Source organism: Dermacentor variabilis, chromosome 11, assembly GCF_050947875.1.
Source record: "Dermacentor variabilis isolate Ectoservices chromosome 11, ASM5094787v1, whole genome shotgun sequence".
NCBI classification, from domain to species: Eukaryota; Metazoa; Arthropoda; class Arachnida; order Ixodida; family Ixodidae; genus Dermacentor; species Dermacentor variabilis.
This window is the reverse complement of record NC_134578.1, coordinates 164,886-191,823: the sequence shown is the minus strand read 5'-3', so window position 1 is coordinate 191,823 and position 26,938 is coordinate 164,886. Positions and strand designations below refer to the sequence as shown.

Sequence of the window (26,938 nt, the reverse complement as noted above, 5' to 3'; positions counted from 1 at the left end):
TTACATCCTAGAACTCCATGTAGCTTTTAAGCACAGACCGTTAGCCACAAAACCACTAAGGCTTGCCAATTGGACGGAATTCAGAAAATCTCGCTGCAACACTAACGAAGAAACCATTACCGACATTGAGCAATGGGCGAACGCCTTGCAGGCAGACGTAGAGGCCCATACCACCACTCCCTCGCAAGACACACCCTTGGTGACAATTGATTCCAAGCTACTACACATGTGGGAAGCGAAGCAAGCCTTACTTAGGAAATGGCTAACAGCACATTACAATCACAAACTCCAAATCAGAATCGCCAAATTAGACTCTCAGATCCAACAATACGCTATAAATTTGGCGGCACAGCAATGGACTCGGGTTTGCGAAGGAGCGCATGGTAATCTCAGCACTAAAATGACCTGGCAATTGCTCTGGCATCTGCTCGACCCCACCACATCTAGGACGCACAATAACCACCAGATGAATAAACTGCTGCATGAACATGCAGCCGACCTGCCGACCGTGTTCAGCAACATGGCCTCCAGACATATGCCCCCCTCCTACGCAAATACCCATGCCCGACTATACTGGTGAACCCAATGAGGAGCTTTGCAGTCCCATCACAAAAACGGAGGTTTGACATGCCCTCAACCAAGTGCGAACAACCACGGCACCAGGCCCAGACTCTCTGACCAATAAAACGCTTCGTAACCTCGATGAGCAATCCATACGCAAACTTACCGAGTATTACAACCACTGTGTCGAAGAGGGGGAGACACCCCAACAATGGAAAGCAGCCAAAGTGATCTTCATTCCAAAGCTGAATAAGCCAGTTCACATTGATAACTTTTGTCCAATTTCTCTCGCTTCATGCATAGCGAAGATCTTTGAGCACGTAATCCACCTATGCCTCTCCAAATATATCGAACATAATCACTTGTTCCCTTCGGAAATGACTGGCTTTCACAAATCTCTTTCTTGTCAGCATGTCATGCTAAGGCTCAAAGAAGACATTATCGAACGGAGGAGCGCACGTGACACACAAGCGTTGGTCAGCCTCGACCTCAAGGGTGCCTTCAACGTGTCCCACTTGGCCATACTATGCGAACTTAGCAGTATAAACAGCGGGGAGCGAATCTATCGCTATATACGCAGCTTCCTCACGAAGCGCACTGTGACGCTACAATTAGCGAACAATCTGGCCAGATAAGTTTAGGAAGCACTGGCACGCCCCAAGGGGCAGTACTTTCCCCCCTCCTCTTCAATTTGGCTATGCGACCTTTAGCTTTCACTCTCAAAAAGATTCCTGACCTCCGATTCACACTCTACGCAGATGATATTGCGCTGTGGATGACCGGAGGTTCTGACGGGCACATCCAAGACACCCTCCAAGCAGCAATTGATCAGGTCGAACAAGTAGGTCACGAGTTGAATTTTGGGTGCTCCCCCACCAAATCACAACTTCTCCTTCTACGCCCCACGAGACTCTTCAGGACTTCACCCCCGAATATCCAACTCACGATTGAAGGGCACCCTACACCCCAAGTTGACAGGGTAAGGGTCCTAGGATTACACCTCCAATGTAACCGAAGAAATCAGCATACCTTGCAAGCACTACAAAGAACGGTAGATAATACGCTCCGCCTGATAGGGAGGATTTCCAACAAACATGGAGGGCTTTGAGAGAAGGAGCTAATTCAGCTAATCAAGGCTTTTGTCTTAAGCAAAATCACCTTCGCACTACCGTATCTCTCACTCTCTAGACAGGAAGAGAATACTGTGAATTGCTTGATCCGCAAGATACACAAAGTCGCTCTTGCTGTTCCAATTAGAGCATCCACACAAAGGGGGGTGGCCACGGCCACACTAAATACCCTTCAAGAATTAACCCGAAGCCCATCTATCATCGCAATACCACAGACTCACCACCACTGAAGCTGGGCGTGAGATCCTGAGACAACTTTATCATGCTCCACCATTCAACGAGAGCATGCGACATCAACTTCCTCCGAACATACATGGCCAATACCACATCCAGCCCCTACCCAGAAACATGCACCCCAAATTTCACGTTAAACGCCGCAAACTTTGAGCCAAGGCGCTACAACGCAGCTATGGATAGGCTGAAGGAGTCTACTATGTGGACGCTGCAGCCTACACCACTAAACATCGTTATGCTCTAGCGGTCGTAGACAACCAGGGCACCACTGTTTGTTCAGCATCAGTCAAGACCACCTCAGCGGGCGACGCAGAAGAGGCCGCCATTGCACTCGCATCGGGGCTACCCGATTGCGACGTCATCATTTGTGACTCTAAGATACATTAACAACCTCGCACACTCTCTACTTGTAGCTCACCTACCAGAAAACGACATCGCTCTAGTATGGACTCCAGCACATCAATGACTCCATTGCAACGAAATGGCTCATGCCGCTGCTCGAGGATTCACGAACCGTTTGCCTGCAAATATGGGCCTAACTCTAGAACCCCATGGCTCCCAACAACACACCAATAAAGACACACTCGTCACATTCCATGAAATTTGCACACATTGCAGACACCAACGCCTTATGTATCCACCTCTCTCTGTGCCTAGAACGCGCCAGAGAGAAATACTGTGGCGACAACTACAAACTCGCACTTTTCTTTCTTACCTTGCGCACTTTGCACTTATTCTTTCCTGCCACATACCCGACACCCAAGTGTCGGGTATGTGGCAGTATGTTTACCACGACTGGTAAACGGACTTCTAGCCACATAACGTGGTGACGGACACCTGCTGGGACTAGAGTACTTGGACCTTCCTCTCTCCCCCCGGCCCCTCCCCTTACTTAAAAGGGGAATAAAGTTCATTCATTCATTCATTCTTCACTACAACTGTAGGTGACTGGTAGGCGGACTCGGGTGGTTCTATGATGCCTTGTCGTAGCATTTCTCCCATTTCTTTTTGTACCGCCACTTCTTGGGTAGCAAATGGTATTGGATACGGCCGCATGTTTACGGGTGTATTTGTTGTAAGTTTCAGCTTACACTGGACGAGGTGGGTCTTGCCGGGAACAATGGTGAATACATTCTCGTATATGCTCAGTAGACCCGTGACTTGAGCACGCTGGGCAGGAGAGAGCAATACCGATAGACTCGTCGCGTCGACCGCCGATTCTTTTCCTTGAAACGGTACGTATGGCAGATGATCATTTTCGGCGTCATCAGTCTGACAAGCAGCTGACGCTTCCGGTAATGGCGGTGATATAGGTGGCCATTCCTCGTACTTTTTCAGTAGATTTACATGAAATAGCATCGTCCTTGTCCCGAGGTCAATACTGTAATCGACGTCATTTCTCCTCTCAAATACAGTGAATGGCCCTTTCCACGTAAGAACCCATTTATTGTTGTCCAAAGGGAGCAGTAGCAGAACCTTGTCTCCAACAGCTAAATGACATGGTCTAGTCTTCCGGTCGTAGCGCTTCTTCTGTACAAGTTTTGCTTTCTGAAGCTCCCCCTTGGCTAAATGACAGGTGTCTTCGAGACGCTTCCGCAGCTCAACTACATACCCATATGAGGTTTTTGCGTCATCATCAAGATGATCACCTGCCCATAATTCTTTCAATATCGCCATGGGACCTCTGACATAATGGCCATACTACAAGTCAAAGGGTGCAAAACCCAGGCTTGACTGAGGAACTTCGCGATAAGCAAAAAGCAATGGTGCCAAGTACCGGTCCCATTTTTTCGGGCTCTCTTGATACATTCGTCTTATGATTTGTTTAAGGGTGCCGTTGAACCTCTTCACAAGGCCGTTTGCCATCGGATGACATGGAGTTGTTGGCAACTGCATAAAAGAGAGAAGCCGGCTTAGCTCCTTCATCAGGCATGACAAGAATGATGTGCCTCTGTCACTGATTATCTCATGTGGAACTCCTACACAAGAGAACATTTCCAGGAGTGCCTCAGCAATTTTTTTCGTTTCGATGCTAGGCAGTGCCACAGCATCAGGATACTGCGTTACCATATAGACCATTGTCAGAACGTACTTATTCCCTTTCTATGACATGGGAGATAATGGTTCCACAATGTCAATGACAACTCTCTTAAATGGGGTATCAATGACAGGAGTGTTTCCCAATGGTACTCGACCTATTAAATGTTTGGGAAAAGCCCTCTGGCACGTATCGCACGATTTAACAAATCGCGTGATGTCTGGTTGGACTCCAGGCCAGTAGAACTCTTTGCTCACACAGTCTGTGGTTCGCTTTATTCCTTGATGTCCTGCAAGGATTCCTTCGTGAGCCATTTTCATCACAAAATGACGAAGGCTTCTGGGCGCGACAAGCTGTTCCATTTGTTTCTTTGACCACAGTGTGTACTTTCAGTAAAGAATCCCCTCCTTTACAAAGAATTGGACGTCGGTGAACCTAGTCTTCATCTCTTTCTCCACTGCTTCAAAGCATTTACGTAGACTGCCGTCATCCCTTTGCCTGGTTCTCAAGTCGATTGGGCTGGTGTCTAGGGGGTTTATAGCTGGTACTGGTAATGGATGCGAACTTGATCTTGTCTGTCTGGTTGGCTCTGCCACTTCCAACTTGTCCCTGGTTTCTCTAGCAGCAGAAGATAAAGTGTCAGCAGAGATGGATTCACTGGTAGAACAATTTTCCCCTTCTGCTCTAATTGATTCATCCACACTGCTCAGTATATAAAGATGTATTTTCCGTTCATTGTCTGCATTTGAGACATTCCGCACACCTTTGACATTTTCCAGGACAATATCATATAAAGGATTGTCCATGCATAAGACCAGAGTCTTGCCTGTGAAGAACAGTGCTGTGATCTCTACATTTTTTTCAGGTAGTTTCAACAATCTTCTGTCCAGAAAACAGACGGAGAAAATTTTTCGTGTCACCTTACTGTCTGGTACGAGGGACGTTTTGACAATAATCGAGTCGCATCCTGTATCTCGCAAGACAGTAGCAGGATGTCCTTCAAGTACACCTTCGGCAATAAGCATGGACTTTCCGTCTCGTTTATGCATTTTCGTTCTCCCACGTTCTGAACTTCCAGAAACTTGACACAAGGTCTGTGTCTCTTCGTTAACTGCCTTGGACACATGTACTTGCTGCATCGAGTACAAAGCCTTCTCGATACTGTTGGCTTTTTTGGGGTGGTCACCTGTCTTATGCCCAGTGCGGTGGCACTTTCCGCAGAAAGATGTATTTGTATTTGGACCCTTCGTATTGGTCCAGCAATCAGCAGTTCTGTGACCACGTTAACGACAAAGAAAGCAACATGGTCTTTCCTTCTCTTGTCGCTCAGGAGTTCGAGCTGGATCTGGTGGCTTGATAGGTTCTCTCTCGTTTTTACCTTTGCCAAGGTTGACTAACCCCTGCGCCTCCAGGTAATAATCAGTAGCTTCCACTAGCTTGTCAAGTCCCTGACAATTCCTTTCTCTCAAAAAGACTGCCAGTTTCTCATGGCAAGTCATCAGGAACTGTTCTGGGACAATCTTGTCCCACAGAGAATAATGTGTCCGGTCCGGCTTGGCCATTTCTTGCCAGTGATCAAAATATCCCGATAGATGACCGGGAAACTGTCTACCAGTTTCGGAATTGTCGTGTTTCACCGACCGAAACTTGTTTCAGTAGCCTTACTCCATGAACCTGAAGCGTTGCAAAAGCGTCTTTTTCAGTGTTGCATAGTCCATGGCATGATCCAGTGCCATTCTCCCGACAACACTTAAAGCTATGCCTGTCAAACAGAGCCTTAGCAATAGGGTTCATTTGTCTTGTGGCTAGCCTTAGCTCGTTGAGACGTGCTCAAATCTTTGAATGAATGGCGCTTGCCCTGTGTCGTTCTCCCTCTCGTGATCGTCTTAGTTGGCACTGTTCCTTCCTAATTCAAGTATGCACCATCTAGCCCAAATGAATGTTGTCGTGAACCATGCATCCAACTCATCGCATCATTCGTTAAATGCTCGGATTACTTTGTACGAACTTTGGCAGCTCTTGGTAGCGCCTGCATGCACACTCTCTGTAAGCTGCCCAGTAGTCATGCTACCTGCTGTCGCATCTAACTCCCTCAACTTTAACTTGAGCTCGAGCACTTCCTTTTCTGCCTTTAATCTAGCTAGCGCTTCAGCATCAGCTTCTTTTGCTGCATTGCGTTCAGCCAGATGTGCTTCATGCACTTCACTTTTGCGTGCACGTTCTTCGTCTACCCATTGTTTCAACGCCGGGCCAATCAACCCCAATTCTTTTCCAATTGCCGTGAGCTTGTCTGTCTCCATCCTCACCCGTCAGACACGTATATGCAATGTGATGCTCTTCTCGATAGCGTAAGAGCGGTCCTGTCGCGGACGCTAAGTATGTGATAGTTAGGGTCGTCACGTTGCAAGGCGAGGAAAACGGAGGAGACAGTGCATGATTGGGAAACACATAACAATTATATTAGACGGCACGTAAACACGAAGAATATCTTCAATTAAGACCACACATGCAAAGTTGTTCATAAACAGGAAAAAAAGAAATGTAGTCTCGCAAAGTTGCGGTTGAAGTCCGGAGCATGGTGAGACTTGTAGAGTCTTTGAGGTGGAACACTAGCTGGTAGAGTGATGACCGGCGTGGAAAAGTAGATGCAGCAGTACAGGGCAGGAAAAGGTGGATGGCCCATAGTTCCATAGATGGCAACCGGTTGCTACGAAGTCTCATGCAAGACGACGACCCAAGGCGCTTGTTTCGATGATGGACGCCCAGTTTCCTGAACCTCACGTGTAGATGCGGGTTCCGAGATGTCAGCAGGCCGTTTTGAGGCCTCGTGCAAGGCGACAACCCGAGGTGCTCTTCTTCTCCATAGCGGACGCTTGCTCTCCTGAACCTCGCACGTAGATGCGGGTTCGAGGTTGCAGCAGGCCGCTCAGAGGTCTCGTGCCGTGTAACAACCCGAGGTGTTCTCTGTCCCGAAGACGGACGCCCGGTCAAGTGAACCTCATTCGTAGATGTGGGTTCCGTAGGCCATGTGGCACCAGTCATGCCAGCGTTCCAATGATCTCCCCTGTGCGAGTCTCCTTTTTTTAATTCCCTGCACGAGCCTCCCTTGTCTTTCTTTTCTTCTTGAGGACAGCCGCACTGTCGTCTGCTCTTGCGTTCCTTACTTTGTGAGTACTGGTTCACAACATCCCAACGCGGCTTTGTCGTCCTCTCCATCCAATGGCAGGCGATCTCTTGAAGTGACTCCAAAGCAAAGCAAAGCATCCATAGATTGTGGAGCTGCAGCTTGAATTTGTCGTTGCAATTCCCGAGGTAGGCCGTGTATTATGAGCGTTCTAACAGATTTTAGTGATAGTTCCGGCTCTGCAAGTTGAAGTACTCGATGCTTTTTGAAGAAATACTCTAGCGCTGCTCCCGACCTGTAGCAATAAAATATAGCTTGTTCGGGCTGCCACGGAATGACGAGATAACGCTCTCCTTCCACGTGCTACATGCATCACATTGATTTCCCGTGATACACAGCTCGTACCATTTCCTTGCAATGCCATTTAGAAAAGGGAGCATATGCTTCAGTCTTCTTTCATCTGTGTCCCAGCCGTTTTGTTGACAGGCGTATTCAAAGAACGCAATCCAAGCTCCTGGATTCCCCGATAAACCATCAAAGTTTTCAGGTTCCACAACCTCTGTAGGAACGCTTTCTTTGAGACTCAGAGCTGAGACAAGAGTCTGAATCATTTCATTTTGCTGTAAAACCTGCTTTTGTTGAAGTTGAATCGCCTGAAGCTTAACGGAGAGATCTGAATGGTAAATTGGCTCCGATGCGACTGACTTCTCTACTTGTGATAGCACAAGACAGTTGAAAAGGGGGAAGATTTATCTTCACGGACCCTTTTTCTGAGAGTTCGTCCAAAGACATAGATGCCTTCTGTAGAACAATAGACACAAGCTCACCTGTCGTCACGTCGACAGGAAGATCGACTGGCGGGTCTCCAGGGAGCTCGTACTTCATAAAGAGGAGGCTGTCTTTGGCTGGCTAAACAAAGAAGGTTACCCACATCATGGATCATATAAAGCCGACTACACCAAAATATGTAATAGAACTGCACTTAGTAGCTTCACAACACAGACTCCATTTTGTTCTATCGCGCTTCTTCTTTATTCTCTTTTCTCCCCCTGCCCCTTTTCTTGTTTCAACTTCTATTTGGAGGCCATCATAGGAGTGCTTCAAGATATAAATTGACATATAGAATTTGTCCGCTTCGAATGATCTGATGGATACTGTTTACAGAACCATAAACTGTTCTTGATACAGAGCTATTAATTTGTAAACTTCATGTTTCTATTTTTTCAAACGTTCGAATTTTCAAAAAGAATTTTAACAATATTCAGGCCCTGAATCGAAATTCCACTTCCAACAGTTACTAGAATTTACCTTCCTCTCTCAAATGCAACAAATTTCATTAAAATAAGTCCAGGGGTTATCACAGAAAAGCATTTCTGCATTTTGCATGTATTTGGATAGGCCGCATTGGAGTTGGGGCCGAGCTAAAGCTTCCTCTTAAGATATTCCAAAAGGACTTTTTGGGCAAGTTGGTGCTTAGATTTCCTAGGTTTACTTGTATGGTGCAAAATACATTTCTTGAAAAGGAACAAAAGGAAGGAAGACAGTGAAACGCCAAACTACCAACTGTTTAATGACAGCCTGAAAAAACATATAGAAGAAAAGACAACTTCCGCTCATGCACTGGGAACCAAGGTGTGACAGAACAACATTGTCATGATAACATACTTTGGATAATGCACATTTCTGCGGAATATAATATCATAGATGTATCGCTGACACAATCAGACCCTTTCTTTTTAATATAAAACGCTTCCAACAACTCCCTTGCAGTTTGGTCTTTACTTGTGCCAAGAATCAATACTTGTTCAAAGCATGGTGTACGACAGGCTTTACAGTGCGCAGGAAGATGCACCTTGTCACACTTACCGATACTGTTAGCGTGCTCCCTCAGTCTGTCATTAATACAACGTCCCGTTTGTCCGACGTATGACTTGCTGCAATCTAGGGGTATCTCGTAGACCACCCCTTCAACACAGACCGTGAAATGTTTGGTGTGCTGCTTCTGGCAGCCCCGCGGCCCCTCGCGTGTGATCCGGGGGTACAATTGAGCTAACTTGTTGGGAGCTGAAAAGACAGCCGGAATGCCATATCTGGTAGCTACCTTCTTGAGGTTATGGCTCACACGATGCACATCAGCTACTACTTCTGGTTTTACTCGCTCCCTTTCCTTCAAGTGCGTCTTCCCGCTCGCAGCGGTAGTTTTTAGCTTCTGCAGGAGGGACTCGACCATGGCATTTAAGACAGACTGAGGGTAGCCTGCTTTTAAAAGTCTCTCAAGTTGATGGCAAAAACTCGCCTGCATCACGTGCACACATGATTTGCGCAGAGCTGATTCCAGGCAAAGTAAGGCGATTCCACGCTTCACAGTCTTAGAGTGCGCTGAGTCATATTCTAACAATTCTTTTTTACTTCGAGGTAGGTGCGCACAGCAAATGTGATCACTCATAAGTGTTAGGTTAAGGTCTAAAAACTACAACGAACTGTCATTCGGAAGCTCATTAGTAAAAGTAAGTCCTTTTGCGTTTGCTCTAAAAATTTCTAAAAACTGCTGAACCATTTCATGGCATGGCAAGGGGCATCTATAGTCGATAACAACTAAAACATCGTCAACGTATCTGAAAACTTTAAGAGCATTCGGATGAGGTGACGTAAAAACACATTGTAGTGCGTGGTCAAAGTAGGATAAGAAGATTTCATATAAAATGGGTGCTACACGTGAACCAATGCACATGCCCTCTTTCTGTAAAAATATGCCATGTTCGAAAGTTACAAAGGTGCAGTTGAGATAAGCTTCCAAGAGGGAAACAAAATTCGAAGCTGACATCTCCGTTTTAGACACAAAATTGGCTTCGCCACTTTCATCAATGCACTGTTTAACGGCTTTTAGAAGCTCAGGATGCGGAACCAGAAGTAAAACCAGAAGTAGTACCTTATGTGCACCGTGTGAGCCATAACCTCAAAAAGGTAGCTACCAGATATGGCATTCCAGTTGTCTTTTCGGCTCCGAACAAGTTAGCTCAATTGTGCCCCCGGATCACACGCGAGGGGCCGTGGGGCTGCCAGAAGCAGCACGCGAAACATTTCACGGGCTGTGTTGAAGGGGTGGTCTACGAGATACCCCTAGATTGCGGCAAGTCATACGTCAGACTAACGGGACTTTGTAATAATGACAGACTGATGGAGCACGCTAATAGTATCGGTAAGTGTGACAAGTTGCATCTTCCTGTGTACTGTAAAGCCTGTATTTTGCACCACAAAGTATACCTAGGAAATCTTCCTCTTAAGCCTTTTCCTTTTTCCCCCACTGTTGGTCGCTTCCACTCTCCATTTTCCGAAGAACTTGTTTAGTTGCATTATGTTGTCCCAATATTGAAATTTGATGTTGGGCAATGCCTGTATAGTATTTTTGTTTTGTTTTGAAGATTTTAGGTTCTTACAGTTACACTGCTGCAAAGTCGGTGATGGCTACAACAGCAGTGCTGTTGTGATTAGAAAAGCTGAGCGCTCTAAACACACAGGATGTAGAAAAGGAACACACACACCACGTGCACTCTTGTGTGTACAATATGTTTATAGCACTCTGCCACCTTTCCATTCCTTTTGCAGTGCTGTTCTAGCCATCATTTCCTGCAAGCCAATGACAAAGGTTGAAGAGAATGAAATTAGAGTGGGCTTGTTATATTGTCCTATATAATGCACCTATCATGCATCTTTATTTTATGGAGCACCTTTTGTTCTCACAGTAGAGTTTTTTGGTACTTATACTGGATGGAGTTTGTGTACAAAATATGAAAATGAGTTACCTGTGTTGGCTTAACATATGTAAACTTGTTTTTCTAATAAGCACAGTGCTTTGTAGTAATCTTTACTCAATGCCTGCAGGAACCACTTTGCATCATCGGCCAGCAATGCACACTACCAGCAACATGCATACCAGACCGTATTTGGCCAGGGCAGCTTGCCATATGACAGCCCTCGGCAGCCAGCCCATCACTCATATCTACGGCCACAGCTGCATGGCAGTTTGGATCACCGGGATAATAGCAACTCATTCTCTGGTAAAGGCACACACAGACAAATTTTGTTGGCAGGAATGAGATTGGTATGCCACTAAAAGAAGTGTGAGATGTACAGTAATATCTTGTACTATGATCTAGTTTAAGAGGCAGTCGCACTTACTTTGTTATATTCATTACTTCTTTCTAATCATCTGCTCTGACTGCCGACATTGGCTTCCAGGAAAGGCAGGGGTGTGCTGTCAGTAACCACCGGATAAGGCAATGCAAAAGAGAGTTTTGTGCCGTGTCTTCATCAGGGGTATGACTGCTTTTTCCAAAGCAGCTGTCAATGATAACCTATCTTGGCCAATTAAGAAGCAATGTTAGATGTGTATCATGAGCATACTTGCAAAGCACTGCAAGTCTGTTTTTGTTTAAGGCTCGTCACTATGTGCTCAATCGGTGCTTTATAACAGGAAAAAGCATCCAGGGAAGAGGGGTGGGGTGGAGGCAGCTGGCAACAACCAACCCTGTCGGTGGCAGAAGCTGCAAGTCTGTATGTGCAACAAAGTTGGAACTAATTTTTTTTTAGTCCTTTCAGGCTGCAATTTACAACAAATTGTAGGGAAAATTCCAAAAGAAATACTTTATTGGTTTTTAAGGTTTCATCTCAGTCGATTATGAAAAAATAAACATGGTACACCAATACAGCTGATAGCCTGTATGGTTCTATCGTATTATGCAATAGAATGAAAACAAGCACAAGGCAACACAACCACGCCGCACCGACTAATGCACGCAAATGTACAGCTGCTTCAACAACGCCGACACAATATGGCTGAGGTGCAGCACGGGCCTGGTCAAAGGGTGTCACCACCCTGAATGGTAGAATGCGGCGTCGATATCAAGGCACCCTATTATCAGTGCAACACTCGTGCCATCTCTCGTAATATGTTGCAACCACACCGAGCGCCACCGGTGCTTAGCTACAGGGAGAAGCTGGATTACAGGAGACACAAGAGTCATATGGGGGAAACATCAGGGGGCATGTGGGAGTCAAGCATCCCCACACCTGGTATATTTGGAGGTATGTTGTATGTGGACCCGTTGTCACATGCATGGGCCGCATGGCATGCATGGTAGGCAGGAAACACCGCTGTGCCATTTGTCACATTGGTAAACAACTCAGAGAAACACAAGAGCCGATGATACCTCCTGCGCAAGAGGGATGGTTAGGGAGTGAATATGTGGTAACATGATCAAGCACACGCTGGGGGGGGGGGGGGGGGGGCAAGAACGCTTGCCTATTTGCCTTCTCCTCCTCACGCGCATCCATGCACCGGCCGTGCGCCGTATCAATCTTCGAGGTAATCTCTCTGTGGAGCCAAAATAGATTGTCCTTTCACACACATTTTGTTGTTCCCACACGTCTAGTGTTGGCATTCGCATAATCTCATGTTTCCGAGGCACAGTACAAAGTGTGATGCAGGTTATTTTCTTTCTTTAATGTTTCAGACGTTTCCCTGAGGCCTAGCCTCCGAGAACCCAATTGAGGACAAAGCCGCTTGTAGCAAAACGCACACAAAATTTTTAAGGCAACTCATGCAAAAAAAGGAAATGTCTAAAGTAAACACTCAATGAAAATTCTCAGCAAGAAACTACTACACTCAAAGCTGGAACAGTATCTATGCCATGTAAGTTAGGGCGGAGCACAAGTGTGTTCACGCACGACGGTTCGACATGGCGGGGGGAGGTGAGGCTACGAAAGAAGCTGCGTTGCTCTTGCCAAAAGGTGGATGTGCTTGACCGATGAACGGGTGACCAGAGCGTGGCAACTCGGGCTTGGAGAATGGGACGCAGGTGGATGCAGGCAGCGTTCTGGCCAGGCAGCTGGGCGCAAACTCTGGCCCATAGCCCAACTGCTCGTGCTTTGCCTGCAGCAGGGGCAGGAGTTTGCCGGCCTCGGCCAGCAGTCCATGATACGACAGCGTTGCGATGCCTGGGAACAGGTTGGCAGGAGGCCCTGGTCGGGTGAAGTCCTGGAGGCCCTGGTCTGGAACCCAATGGCCCATCTTCAGCTTCCAGTCCAGTGACCGATCTTCACCCTTGCGTCGCTTCCTGGAACTCTCCCTCTCTTCTGCCAGTGTGCCTAGCTTTTCTGCAGCTCTGGCCAATGGCCCTGAAAACTCCATGCCAATGGCCCTGAAAACTCCATGGGTTCTTCCGATTGGATTCCTTTCCTTTTGTTTTATCTTATGCCATGCGTTCTCATGCTGGATGCTCTTCAGTGTTGTATTCTTTCGCCCATCATAAGATACACCTCTGCGTGCGCGCACTCATTGTCGTCCTGTTCTCACCTCCTAACACGGCACTGTCTCGTACACTACACACATCACAATGAGATCTGTTAATGTTTGCCTGTGTGTGCCTGACGCTGATAAAACTACGAACCTTACTTTGTGTAGTCTCCTTGCTATTGCCATCAATGCTCCACATTTCTGGTGAAACTGACTTTTCTCTTTTTACTTTCCTTTTTTTTTTTCACCCAAACCAAAATATCTCAGGGCACTAAGCACAGTCAGCTATGACCAAGATGTACGCCGCCACGCCACGCATCACACACAAATCTCGGATGCCATTAGCCACGTTGATGCATTCCTCGGTGCGATATGCGCCGCACGTGCTGGCGCTTATAATTGCCCTATTATGGCTCGACCTTCTTGCAAAATGCTTATAAGTTCTTAGTAACAAGATATTACGATATCATCGAGTGATGCTCAAGGGACGAACCGCCGCGAGAACGACGACGAAGTGGGTCTGTGCCCTTGGCGCGAGTGAATGTTGGCCTGGCGCTCTGGCTCCAGTCCAGTGTAAATAGCCTGTAGATAGCCTCTTTCGTCTGTGTCTTTCTACACGTAACATTCTGGTGGAGGTCAGTGATCCCCGTCCTCGCCACAGAACTCCAGAGTAATCGGTACATCAAGCTTGTCACCATGCCTCCCGGTGATGAGCCCGCCTCTGCAACGGCTTCGGCTGGTCCGACTGCTCCAATCGTCACGGTTGCCCAACATCGCGACCCTGGTGTGTTCTCTGGCCTGCAGGGACAGGACGTTGACGAATGGATCAAGCTATATGAACATGCCAGCACTAATAACAGGTGGGACCCAACGATTATGCTCGCCAATGTCATCTTTTATCTTGGCGGCACCCCACGCGTGTGGTACCAGACACATGACGACAAGATAAGCAGTTGGGACACTTTCAAAGAAAAGCTACGGGAAATGTTCGGCGACACCATTAACCACAAGGTAGCCGCAAGAAAGGCTCTTACGTCTCGTGTTCAGACATCTACAGAACCATACGTTTCATACATCTTCGACGTCCTGGCTCTATGCCGCAAAGCTGACGATGCTATGTCTCAATCAGATAAAGTGTCACATGTTCTAAAAGGCATTGCCGACGACGCTTTCAATTTGCTTGTTTTCGGCAACGTCTCGACAATCGACGCCATCATTAAAGAATGCCGTCGCCTTGAACAAGCCAAGAGCCGCCGCATCACACACCACATCACGCGGCTACCCAACACCGCTGCTACGTCGACATGTGAGGGTCGACCACGTCAGGCCACCACCTGTGACGACGTCACCCGTATTGTTCGCTGTGAGCTCGAGGCTGCCTGTTCGCCAGCTTTCTCCGCGACGCCTCCCGATCCGCCAGCAACCACGATTGCCACGATTCAGGCTGTAGTCAGACAGGAATTTGAGAACATGGGTCTGAACTCTGTGTTCAACATCTCAACCCAGCGTTCCCCAGTTCTCTGCCGGCCCTCCTCGTCCCCAACAGTCCTTTTCTACCTATCTTGCCGCAACCCGTCCGAATGGCGTACCCCTGATGACAGACCAATCTGCTTCCACTGCTGTCGCATCGGCCACGTCGCTCGTCACTGCCACAACCGATGGCCACCGCCTCCTCGGACATACGCCGCCACTTATTCTCTCTCCTTTGGATCTTCTGTTCCCTATGCCACCCGCCATAAACCCACTGCCGCTGATGCCCCTGCTCCGAACCTTCACTACAGCCGCTCGCCCTCACCTCAACGCCATCAGTCTCGTTCGCCCCCAACCCCGCCACTTCTCTTCGCCGCCTATCGCCTCCCAGGCCCAGACGGAAAACTAGGCACTGCAGCTTCTGGAGGTGAAGCTGCGTTGTCGACACTGCCCTCAAATCCTCTGCTCACGTTAAACACGAACCAAGACCTTCTTGACGTTGACGTTGATGGCTATCCTGTCATGGCACTCATCGATACAGGGGCACATCTTTCTATTATGAGTACTGCCTTCCGACGACGTCTGAACAAGCTCCTCACCCCAGCGTCAGCACGTGTCGTCCGCGTTGCAGATGGTGGTACTGCGCCTATAATCGGCATGTGTGTGGCACGTGTTAACATCGCCAGCCGCCACACTCCTGTCCTCTTCACCGTGATTGCTCATTGCCCCCCGACCTCATTCTCGGCCTTGATTTTCTCTCTGCGCATTCTCCTCTTATTGACTGCTCTGCCAGTACCCTTTGCCTTGCGTTGCCAATTCTCGCAGAACCTTCTGACGCACCCCAGTGCCACCTACGCCCCACCGGCTTTATTCGCCTGCCGCCAAAATCAATAGCCTATATTGAACTCTTGTCTTCCCCGCCAGTCCCTGATGGCAAGTACCTCGTCACTCCTCTGCCCGACATTCCACTACAGTATGACGTTACCATGCCTCACAGTATACTTACTATTACTGTGAACCGCACTTTCATGCCTATCTTTAACTTTGGATTGGCAAAGCAAATTCTACCGCAAGGTATTTTCCATGCCAACGTTGATTGTCTTGGCGACCATCACGTGGCAACTTTATCGACCGATGCTTCTTGCGAGCTTAGCAGGCCCATCGTGCCAGCCTCGGCCGCTGATCCCAAGATACAGCAAATGGTTGCGACGGACCAGTCTTCTGCGCAGGCTGAAGACCTTTACCAAGTGTTATCATCCTACAGAGATATTTTCGACTTCGACGATCTCCTTTTAGGCCAGACGCTCGCGGTCAAGCATCGGATTCTTACTGGCGATGCTACTCCTATTCACCGACGACCGTATCAAGTTTCTGCGTCGGAACGCCAAGTAATTCAAAGTGAAGTGAACAAAATGCTAGACAAAGACATCATTGAGCCTTCTTCGAGTCCCTGAGCGTCACCTGTACTGTTGATTAGGAAGGATGGCACGTGGCACTTCTGTGTAGCCTACCGTCACCTGAACAGCATTAAAAAAAAGGACGTTGACCCGCTCCCACGCATAACGACGCCCTTGACTGCCTGCACGGTTCCAGCTATTTCTCGTCTATTAATCTTCGTTCGGGATATTGGCAGTTTGCTGTTGACGATATGGACAGAGAAAAAACCGCTTTCATCACACCTGATAGCCTATGCCAATTTAAAGTAATGCCGTTTGGATTATGCAACGCCCCTGCCACCTTTGAGCAACCACGCAAGAAAGGCTCTTACGTCTCGTGTTCAGACATCTACAGAACCATACGTTTCATACATCGACGTCTTCATACATCTTCATCAATGGTCCACATGTCTCTGCTACCTCGACAACGTCATCGTCTTCTCGCCCACGTTCGACACTCACCTTGAGCGTCTCACAGCTACACTTGATGTATTTCGAGAGGCGAAGCTGCAACTTAGCTCGTCCAAATGTCATTTTGGCCGCCGCCAGATTACTGTTCTGGGCCACCTCGTTGATGCTTCCGGAGTACAGCCTGATCCCGACAAAACTCTCGCTGTCTGAGACTTTCCGGTTCTGAAGACAGCCGCAGACGTCCGAAGTTTTGTAGGGCTATGCTCGTACTTTCGTCATTTTGTTCAAGATTTTGCCGCAATTGCTAGACCCCTCACTAACCTTTTGAAGAAAGGCGTACAATTCTCGTGGTGTACTGCAGAAGCTGCCGCTTTCTCTCGTCTCATTATTCTTCTCTCCTCACCACCCATTCTCGCCCACTTCGACCCTGATGCCCCTACAGAATTGCGTACAGATGCCAGCGGTCATGGCGTAGGTGCTGTCTTAGCCCAGCGTCAGCGTGGCCAGGATCGCGTTATTGCTTATGCGAGCCGCCTCCTCACACCATCGGAGCGCAAATATTCCATTACGGAACGAGAATGCCTTGCTGTAGTCTGGGCGGTTGCGAAGTTCCGTCCTTACCTTTACGGTCGCCCTTTATCCGTAGTCACTGACCATCATGCTCTCTGCTGGCTCTCATCGCTAAAGGATCCTACAGGCCGGCTTGGTTGATGGGCTTTGAGGCTACAAGAATTTTCATATTCCATGGTCTTCAAGTCTGGCCGCCTGCAGCAAGGCGCTGACAGCTTGTCGCGTTACCCTGTTGACGACCCTGACTCCTCCAATATTGCCAGTGCTTCTTGCGTATTATCTGTATCCCACCTGCTTCATTTCGCCGACGAGCAACGTCGTGACGCCTACATCAGAGCACTCATCGACAGTTTTGAACACTCTACGGCCGACGCCACACTACGCCTCTTCGTCCTCCGCGACGGTACTCTGTACCGTAGTAACCTTCATCCAGACGGCTCTGAGTTCCTACTTGTCATACCTAAACACCTCCGCTCAACCGTTCTAGAAGAGCTTCACGACGCACCAACGGCAGGACACCTTGGCGTATCTCAAACCTATGACCGCGTACGTCGCTGTTTTTTCTCGCCGGGCCTTGCCCGTTCCGTACGACGTTACGTCGCCGCTTGCGAACTTTGCCAACGACGCAAGAAGCCTTCCCAGCTCCCCGCTCGTTACCTGCAGCCGCTCGACATCCCTGCCGAGCCCTTCTATCGTGTCGGCTTAGACCTCCTCGGTCCATTTCCGGAATCTACATCAGGAAACAAGTGGGTTGCAGTCACGGCAGACTACGCGACCTGCTACGCCATAACCCGCGCTTTTCCGACCAGTTGTGCAACTGATGTTGTGGACTTCCTCCTGCATGATATCATTTTGATTCATGGTGCTCTGCGTCAATTGCTAACAGACCGTGGCCGTACGTTCTTAGCCAAAGTCATTGACGACATTATGCGTGCCTGCTCAATACAGCATAAATTTACCACCTCCTACCACCCTCAAACGAACGGCCTCACTGAGCGTTTGAACCGCACACTTACAGACATGCTATCCAAATACGTTTCAGACAACCACCGAGACTGGGACCAGGCTCTACCTTACATCACCTTTGCGTACAACTCTTCCCGTCTCGACACTGCTGGCTTTTCTCCTTATCACCTCTTGTATGGCCGTGAACCGACGCTACCACTGGACACTGTGCTTCCGTCCACCACAGCATCAACTAGCGCTTATGTCCATGATGCTATTGCCCATGCTGACCATGCTCGCGAACTTGCGCGCGCTCGTCTACAAGTCTCTCAAGACAAACAAAAACAGCGCTACGACCTCCGTCATCGTGATGTCAATTTCGTGCCTGGCACCCTCATGTTGCTTTGGACACCATCGCGTAAAGTTGGCCTTTGTGAAAAACTGCTTTTCTGCTACACGGGCCCATATCGCATGCTTCGCCAAGTGACCGATGTCGCCTACGAAATCGTTCTAGCCACGCCCACTACATCCTCTGCGGTGACAACCAGCGACGTTGTCCACGTCGCTGGTTGTCTGGGGATTTGTGAAGTTGCTTTTAATGCTGAAACTTTAAAACCTCAAATTAAAGAAATTCGCAATTTAACTAAGTTTTTTGCTGCAAGTACAACTTCGTTAGTTTAGGTTCAACTGTAATAGTTTTCTGAAGGGGCCACGTCATGTTTTGTTCTCTGAAGGATTTTATTGTTGTTTCTCTATTTCATAGGCGAGCAGTCAGATGACCCTTATGCAGGGCTCATGACACAGAAGGAAAAGGATTGGTTGGTCAAGATCCAGCTGCTCCAAGTGCAGCCAGAGAACCCAGATGTAGATGATTACTACTATGTGGTGAGTGGCTATAGTAGGCAGCTAGATGAGCAATGTAGCACTGCAGAGTGCTTCCTGTGGAAAGCATCTGCACCTTTTACATTGAGAATGTGCATGGAAATTAAATATCTTGCCTGTGAATCTAAATTTCGGCTGTGTATACATACAGTACCTTAGATTGATGTTGCACTAATACCTTACTGATGGAGATAGCGTGCTGCAGCGATTCTGAAACTGAAGATTAACATATGCATAAGGATGCTTTGCATCATCTCCTGCGACTTTCCGCACTAATGAAAATATGCGTGGTTGTTTGAGAAGTAGTATACTGGGAAGTTGTTTTAATCATTTTTCAGCCTCTCCAACTACAATAGAACCTTGTTAGTACATTTTGGAAAAGAACACGAGAAGCAACATACCAGCCGGAAAAACATATGATCTGAAGTAACTAAAAAATTGAGACTCAAATGTAATGCTTACGTAGCGCGAAGCCTTGCTCAAATTGTTGCAACACAATATGCCGATGCACACAGCGCTGGTGGGGCTCGACCGCCCGAGATGCCTGTTGTCATTTTTGCAGCTTTGGCAAGGTTATGTTTTTGCTCCTCGAATTCAGCCTGGGTCTTCCAGCTTTTTAGAGCGGGGCATTCTGGCAAAAAGTTTTGACGTGCCCACATGGCACGAATCATTGTGGCACAGGACTCCAACGCGCATTGAACTGGTGGGGCCCGAGCGACCCGAGACACACATTGTCCTTTTCCTATTGCATATTGTTTTAAGATGGTGGCAGGAAACCAAAACTAAATCAAGCTGATGGGCAACGCCAGAATACAATGCCTACAATGCTGCCAGAAAGTTTTAAACTCTTTAACATAAATAAGGTATACAATCACAAAGTGCACACTTTTGGGACCCAACAAGTTTGTTAAAGGTTCCGTACACCAATGCCACCAGAGCAAAGCATGACGCTTACTTTGCACCATTTGCAGCAGGGAGTCGTTGCGCGTTTCAGGTTATCGCCTATATAAAATGTCCTGTACACCCCATGCACTGTGAAGCGGATAGTTGAAGATGCTTATCACAATAGAGTTGGCCGCGATAACTGTGAATGCAGCCTGCGACGACCCAGGAGGAGATTTGTTGATACTGGAATAGGAAACTGAGTGCACGCTGGCATTTTTACGGGTGGGTTTTGCAAGGAAGCTGCTGCGTCAGGTGGTTACTGGTCTCAGTCGCACACACCTTGTGCCTTTCATGTTTACATGGGATCTAGCAGACGGCACGATTGCAGCTTGGTGATGTGCTAAACATTGGTACCAAAAGGTTGCGTTTTCTAGGAACGTATGAACCAGTAAAAAAAGAAGCACAACTGTGTTGGGTCATCTTTTGTGTTCCTAATCGAGAGTGTTTGTGCCAGGAAGTCGTACATAAAGGGATCTATGAGGTTCTACTGTACTTATATGAGTAAATTGGATGGCTTACTACCATTTATTTCTATTCATGTGTATGGTGTTATGTACGTTCATAGTTACAGTGTAACCCCGATTATACAACTTTCTTGGGACCGCGAAAAAGCGGCGTAAAAGTAGGCGTTATAAAATTTGAACATAAATTATGCCTGTAAAAATATTACTTATTTCGCGCGACGGATGTACGAGAAACTTCAATGTAAACTACTAACATACTCTGCAGGGCTTGGAAACCCAAGTTACCAAAAAAGTAAATACGATAGGAATTAATGCTGCAGTACAAGTACCAATCATGCTTTATTCAAACAAACCTTTACGGCACTCCACTGCCACGATTGCCACCAGCCGGCGCGAACTTTTAAAAAAGTAAGTTTCTTTTGGACCTTGTTTGATTCGTGAACCAAGAGTTTTCGCTCGAGTTGGGCAACGTCCAAAAGGAGGTCCTCTGCGGCGTCGCGTGAACAGATGAAGTTCTGGGTGCCATCTATGTGTCGTATCACTTCGGCGAATGTGGTAGGCACAGGCACAGCATCTGTGGCATCTTTGTTGTCCTCGTCCGAAGCGATGTCGGCACTAGGCAAAGCCTCCTTGATGGCATCATCCAGCGACACCTCGCCGCAGATCGCAACATTGTTGTTGGCCTCCACGTACTCAGCGAAGGTCGTGGTGAGGTTTAAACCCTTGAAATCGTCGGCGGCGAAGCCTGCATCGGCTTCGAGCAGCATCGAGGTTGTTGATCCCCAGCAGAGGAGGCAGTCTCTTGCTTAAAGTCACAGTGCTTGAACGAGTTAGCGATTGTGCTTCGTGACACTGCATTCCACGAACTGGCAATAAAATACATGGCGTCGAGCACAGTGATCTTTCTTTCAGACTCTCTGAGCTCCATAGCCCCCAGCCAACGCTGCACTAACCGCTTCCGGTACCCTTGCTTGACGCACTTGTCGGTACCCTTGCTCCGCACTGCCTTGTCGACTGGAAGGAGAGAAACGTTTCCCCAATGCGATGAGAGGCGAAGCGGCCGAGAAGAGAGGGAGAAAGTGATTGTGGAGAAGAAAAAGTGCAGCACAGTAGGCGTCGCGGGCAGATGCTGGTGGAGGGGGTGGGGGGGAGAAACGCTTCCCCAACGCAACAAGAGGTGACGCCACCGAGTAGAAAGGGAGGAAGTGATTGTGGAGAAGAAAAGGTGCTATTTCAGCACAGCGAGCATTGCGGGCGGCTGCTGGTGGGGGAGAAAACCGGTCGAGTAAAGCCCCTTAAACTTTGTAAAGTAGTGACACTCTCCTCCTCCGCCTTCATTCCTCCTCGTTTCTCCCCTTTCACGCTCCCTCCTCAATTGTGGCGCCGCCTACACTGCTCGAGCGTAGCAACGGCGCCAAAATGTGCTCCTCGCCTCTCCGTCGACGCCTCTCGAGAAAAAAATGGCACTGTTGCACGGCGCAAGGGCCCACGTGATGCTATTAGGCCAATAGCGACGTGGCGTTGGCTTCGGCCACTGCGTGCGAGAAGGATACGGCATTCTTCAAAGCGTGGCAGTACTTTACTAAGTTCAAGGGGCTTTACGGTCGAGCGGTGTCAAGCGCTCCGCATGCGGAGAAACGAAGCGAGAAAAGAGACCCGCGGCACTTTTCTTCCGTCCGCCGTTCCGTCCCGCGCTTCGCGAGGGTCGTCGTATAATGCGGGTCAAACGTAAAATTGCGTCTAATAACCGGAGTTTTTAATGCATTGCTTCTATGGGGACTTCGCCGGGACTGCACTAATCCGTCGTAAAACCCGGGTCGTCGCGAAACTGGGGGACGTATAACCGGGGTTCCACTGTATTTATTTAGTTATGATGTAGGCTGCAGGCTATGTTCAGGTGCCAAGGCAGCTGGTCACATAAGCATACTAAAGGTATAAGTTCAAAGGAAAAGATTCAGCAAACATAGTAGATACTGTATCAAACTGACAACATCAGCACAAAATATTGGAGAATCCATATACCGTATTTATTCGCTCAATGATCGCACTCGCATAATGATCGCACCCCTGAATCTTGTCGTCAAAACTTGATTTTTTTCTTTCCCGTGTAATGATCGCACCTTGAACTTGTCGCAGCGATGTGTCGTGTGCCAAGTCTAGCTACTGATGATCGCGCTTCTGTCGAATGCTACGCGAACGACTCTTGAACACATACCAAGCGGTCTGCACGCACCCAACATTCTTAAGCAGATGCCCTATTTCATTCCTTTCATCACTTTCTGCACTTCCATGAAAAAAAAAAGCTACAACCAAACTTGCCTCGGCTTTATTATTTGTAGGCTTCACAATTATTTTGGTCAACAACAGCAGCATAAAAGGCACCTTTCGATTCTTCTCTTCTGCACTCGTGGGCACGCAACAAACCGCGAGTGGCTACAATAGTGGCCACGTTTACACTGATACGTTAGAAGTGTATCCTATTTATACGCCGCCGCTTGTGACGCAGCTGATATTCGCCCACCCTTAGCAGAAACGTGCCGTGTTAGAATAGCAGTGAAGACAAATGCTGCAGTTTCTCTAGCATGCCTGCCATGTGTTTCTATGTTACTGGTAGCTAAGCGCACCCATCCCTGTTTCTGTCCCCTAAAAGTGGACGTGGCTACGTTATTGTCGAAAACTTGCCGATATTAAGGATAATATTCATTACTGATACGGAAGAAACTTTCAATGCGCGTAATGTACTCACAAGAAAAAAATATTCGCATTCGGCGCATTCGGCTTGCTCTGCCGGCCACCATTTTAGTTTTGGTGGCCTGCACTGACAGCAGCAGCCACCTGCTTGTCATCCCGCAGCAAATGCGGGATGAAAAAAGATGACTCAGAAGGGTTTTGGTGCGAGCTAGTTGGTACGGATCATTCATATTTAAAACAGCGCAAAAAACACGGACAAGGGAGGACACAGGACGAGCGCTGTCCTGTGTCCAGCAGCGCTCGTCCTCTGTCCTCCCTTGTCTGTGTTTTTTGCGCTGTTTTAAATATGAATGAAAAAAGAAAATGTTTCCTTTCGAGGGAAATTAAACCCGCATAATGATCGCACCCCTGAATTTGCATCAATTCTTTTGAGAAAAAAGTGCGATCATTATGCAAGTAAATGCGGTAACTGTGTAGAGTGCAAATAAAATAAACATACAAGGAAGCACGTTTTGGAAATTGCTACTTTAAAGGGGCCTCCATAAGAAAATGTTGCAGACTTGTAGACGAGGCTCCCGTGAACATGCAAGGCAAAAATTATTACACTGCTTGCAGCAGGAATTTTCAGTTTTGGGTCTGAGGCAGTCAACCATCACGCTCTCCTTTGCAACTCTCTCCTTTGCAATATCGTCAGCAGCTACATCACGAGGGGTTGCAAGGGGGAACAACAGGCATTGACAGATTGTGTGATTGTGGGACCTTTGGACAGGATAGGACCAACTGAAAAATAGAATTAATTGGGGTCGAATTAGCGGTAGTCTACTGTTTTGCTACTTTTTAGTTAAATAAATGAAAAATATACATCTGCTACCTCAAAAAGGCCAATAAGGTATTTTGCCTCTGCACTATTTGTCTACACAGGACAGTTGCGTGTACCTGCATCTACTGCACATGGCCTCTGAGATCACACCAGCATGCTGCCAAGTGTAGATATCGTGGTCGCCTCAGAGGGCCGGGACGTGCCCTCTCGTCAGTGAGACGTTCTGACAACCACATGCCCTGATTGGTTAGCTCCAGATGCGTGGCAACGCGAGGCAGCCCGAGCACCGATTTCGGGTTGCGAGAGCGCTGCGCACGCTTTAATCAGAAGTAGCGTTGTAAAGAAAAAATATAAAAATTGCCAAATTTTGGCTGGTGCCTTGCCCCTATTCCTTCCTCCTTGTGTAGTTTCCAGCATGCTAGTGTAGCGATGTGATAACTACCTCTAACTCAGCTTATACTTGGATTCGAAAAAATTTTCTAGGAGGAGATTCATGAAGTGACATCCTTTAATAGGTCGGCCATTCTATAATTAGTTCAAAAAATGTTTCAGGGCCTCTTTAAGAACAAAAATGAGCACTATATAACAAAAAGAGTGAAAGGCTCTGCAGTGGTGTGAGGGCTAAAGGCAGCAAAAGAAATTCCTGGAAGTATATTTTGTTATTGGGCTTTTTAGTTAGCAGCACCTGCATTGAGGGCACAGGACTGGTTTGCATGAAAGCATAAGAATTTTTTTCTCTACCTGTAAACTCATAAAACATGCCTTTACTTTATAGATGTTCACCAAAAAGAAGGCTCAACAACAAGATCTGCCAGGTGTGGATGGGGGCGACGATGACAAACTAAAATTCATTCGACCAGAGCGAGTGCGCACAGAATCAAAAAGCTACACACCAAGTAAGCGGACAATTCCATTTGTTTTTTGTTTTTTCATTGTGTCGTGGGGGGGGGGGGGGGCCTCTTGTTGCAAGGTACAGGTGCATTTTTTAATGTAGCTTTAAAGGAAGGTAAATATCTAATAGAGTTGTAATAATCTTAACTGCCAGAATCAGTCGGAAAATGAGGCAAATCGTAATGTTGTTTTGAAATTCCTGTACCAGTTTTCTGTGACCTTGCAGATTTTAGTAGCCTCTTGCTAAATGTAGTTATTCAATTATTTGTTTAAAATGCATTGAATTGTAAGATGCATCAAAAGTTATCCTGGCCTGTTTCTTGCTACACTGAAAGCTTGCGTTACTGTTCTAGGCTGCTGGTCCAGACTGATTTACTCTGCTTAGTGTCCCTTTAAAGGGGGCATGACACGAAATCTTCGATCATAATCTGTATTGTGTGAGGTAATCCTTGTGCGTTCAAAAACACATTAATAAAATTTTAGTGCACTTGAGCTAGCACTTATATTCTAAATGAATTTTTTATATTACCCCCAAACGGCATAATAGTCGAGCAACACTGGCACGCTCGTGCACCATGATGTCACACATTGCATGCTTGCCGAGCGAGCGTGTATGTTCCAGCAAAGAATCCGTGTTTCTGCTGCGCATGCATGCGGGAAACTTTTGCTTTGTTCAGCTTGCCATTGGAATTGTTCAACTTGCAGCGGCTGAAACAACGCCACTGCGGTGCCTATGTAGCACAGTGGGATGCCAGAGCAAATGGAGCAAGTATTGTTCCTTAGGTTCCCCAAGGAGCAAGTCGAGCATAAGGCTTGGGAGATGAATGTAGGCAGGAAGAACTGGCACTCATCTGATGCTTTTGTTTTGTTCTCTGAACACTTCACGCCAGACAGAACGATTTGCGCTTGCTCGCCACATTTGGGATATCCATGAAAAAGCTGAGGCTGCAGCCAGACGCGATGCCGACTGTGTGTGCGCACTGACCTATCTGGCAGGCAGGGCCCAGAGAAATATCAACCTTGCTATATTTTGTTACTGATATCGGGTGCAATAAAGCAAGTTCAAGTAAAGGTTCAGCTAAAGTGTAAAATCGCGCAAAACCTTTGGGTCGCGAACACATGTGCGCAGGCATTTGTATACATATGCCGCACATAACTACAAAGCATGCAGCAGCTTAACAAAATTCTAGTTTTATTGAGTACAGATCCGAAAGACATGTATGCATGGAATGCATGCCAGTCAGTGCTGGGCAGTATCGAAGATGCATGTATATTAAATACTATATTGGATTCTCTTTGTGTATCTTGTTATCTGTACTATCATGATACACCTGGCAAGGTGTGTATCAGTATCTTGTATCTTAAAATACAAGCTACTGCTATCGCAACATGATCGTGCTGGCTGAACTTCACTTTTCTTCAAGCTCATACTGCTGTAACTAACCCACCTGAATAAAATAAAGGCAGCGACATTCATTTATTTTTCCAACAGAGCCCTCCAGCGAAGGCAGACAATAAGGTCTGCGTGTCCCTAGTGGTGGAACAGAGTCATGTGGCGGAGGTGGCGCTGTCTCGACAAGAAGCATGCGAACGTCTGCGTGCAGCTGACCTTTTTTGTCTTGATTTCTTGTTTTTAGTTTCATCGGTGCTGTGACACTTGCTCGTAGCCACCATACTGTGCTGCATATGCCGATGCATGTGGCGTCATTCATGCAAATTCTAATGCCGCTATATGCCATGCGCAAAACGCCGACAATGCTGCCTGTCACCAAGGCTGTGAAGCATAGGCGTGCTCAGGCGAGCACTGTGCCCGTCAACGCCTATGCATGTGCTGTCATGTTTGCATTTTTTATCATAATTTAACGCTTCTGTCAGCCTTCAGTGATGTCTTAAAGCAACTGTTGCTTAGTTGGGAGCTTTAACACGTACAAAAACTCGTCAGGCATGCACTTAGTTTCCGGTACTGCTTCACGAGCAAGAGCGACGGCGGTGGTGGATCACGGCTGTTTGACGGAGAAGATAAGCAGTCGC

At 47.5% G+C, this 26,938-nt stretch overlaps 1 protein-coding gene across 5 annotated transcripts in view; it reads left to right on the top strand.

The window, feature by feature from the left end:
• The window catches only part of Patr-1 (Protein associated with topo II related - 1), a 265,261-nt gene that overhangs the window by 171,643 nt on the left and 66,680 nt on the right, over nt 1–26,938 (top strand). For all 5 annotated transcript variants that reach the window (XM_075673867.1, XM_075673866.1, XM_075673864.1 and 2 more), the window contains 3 exons: nt 10,970–11,145; nt 18,978–19,099; nt 24,792–24,912. In XM_075673867.1, coding sequence (XP_075529982.1) covers nt 10,970–11,145; nt 18,978–19,099; nt 24,792–24,912 — 419 coding nt within the window. The remainder of the gene's footprint in view (nt 1–10,969; nt 11,146–18,977; nt 19,100–24,791; nt 24,913–26,938) is intronic.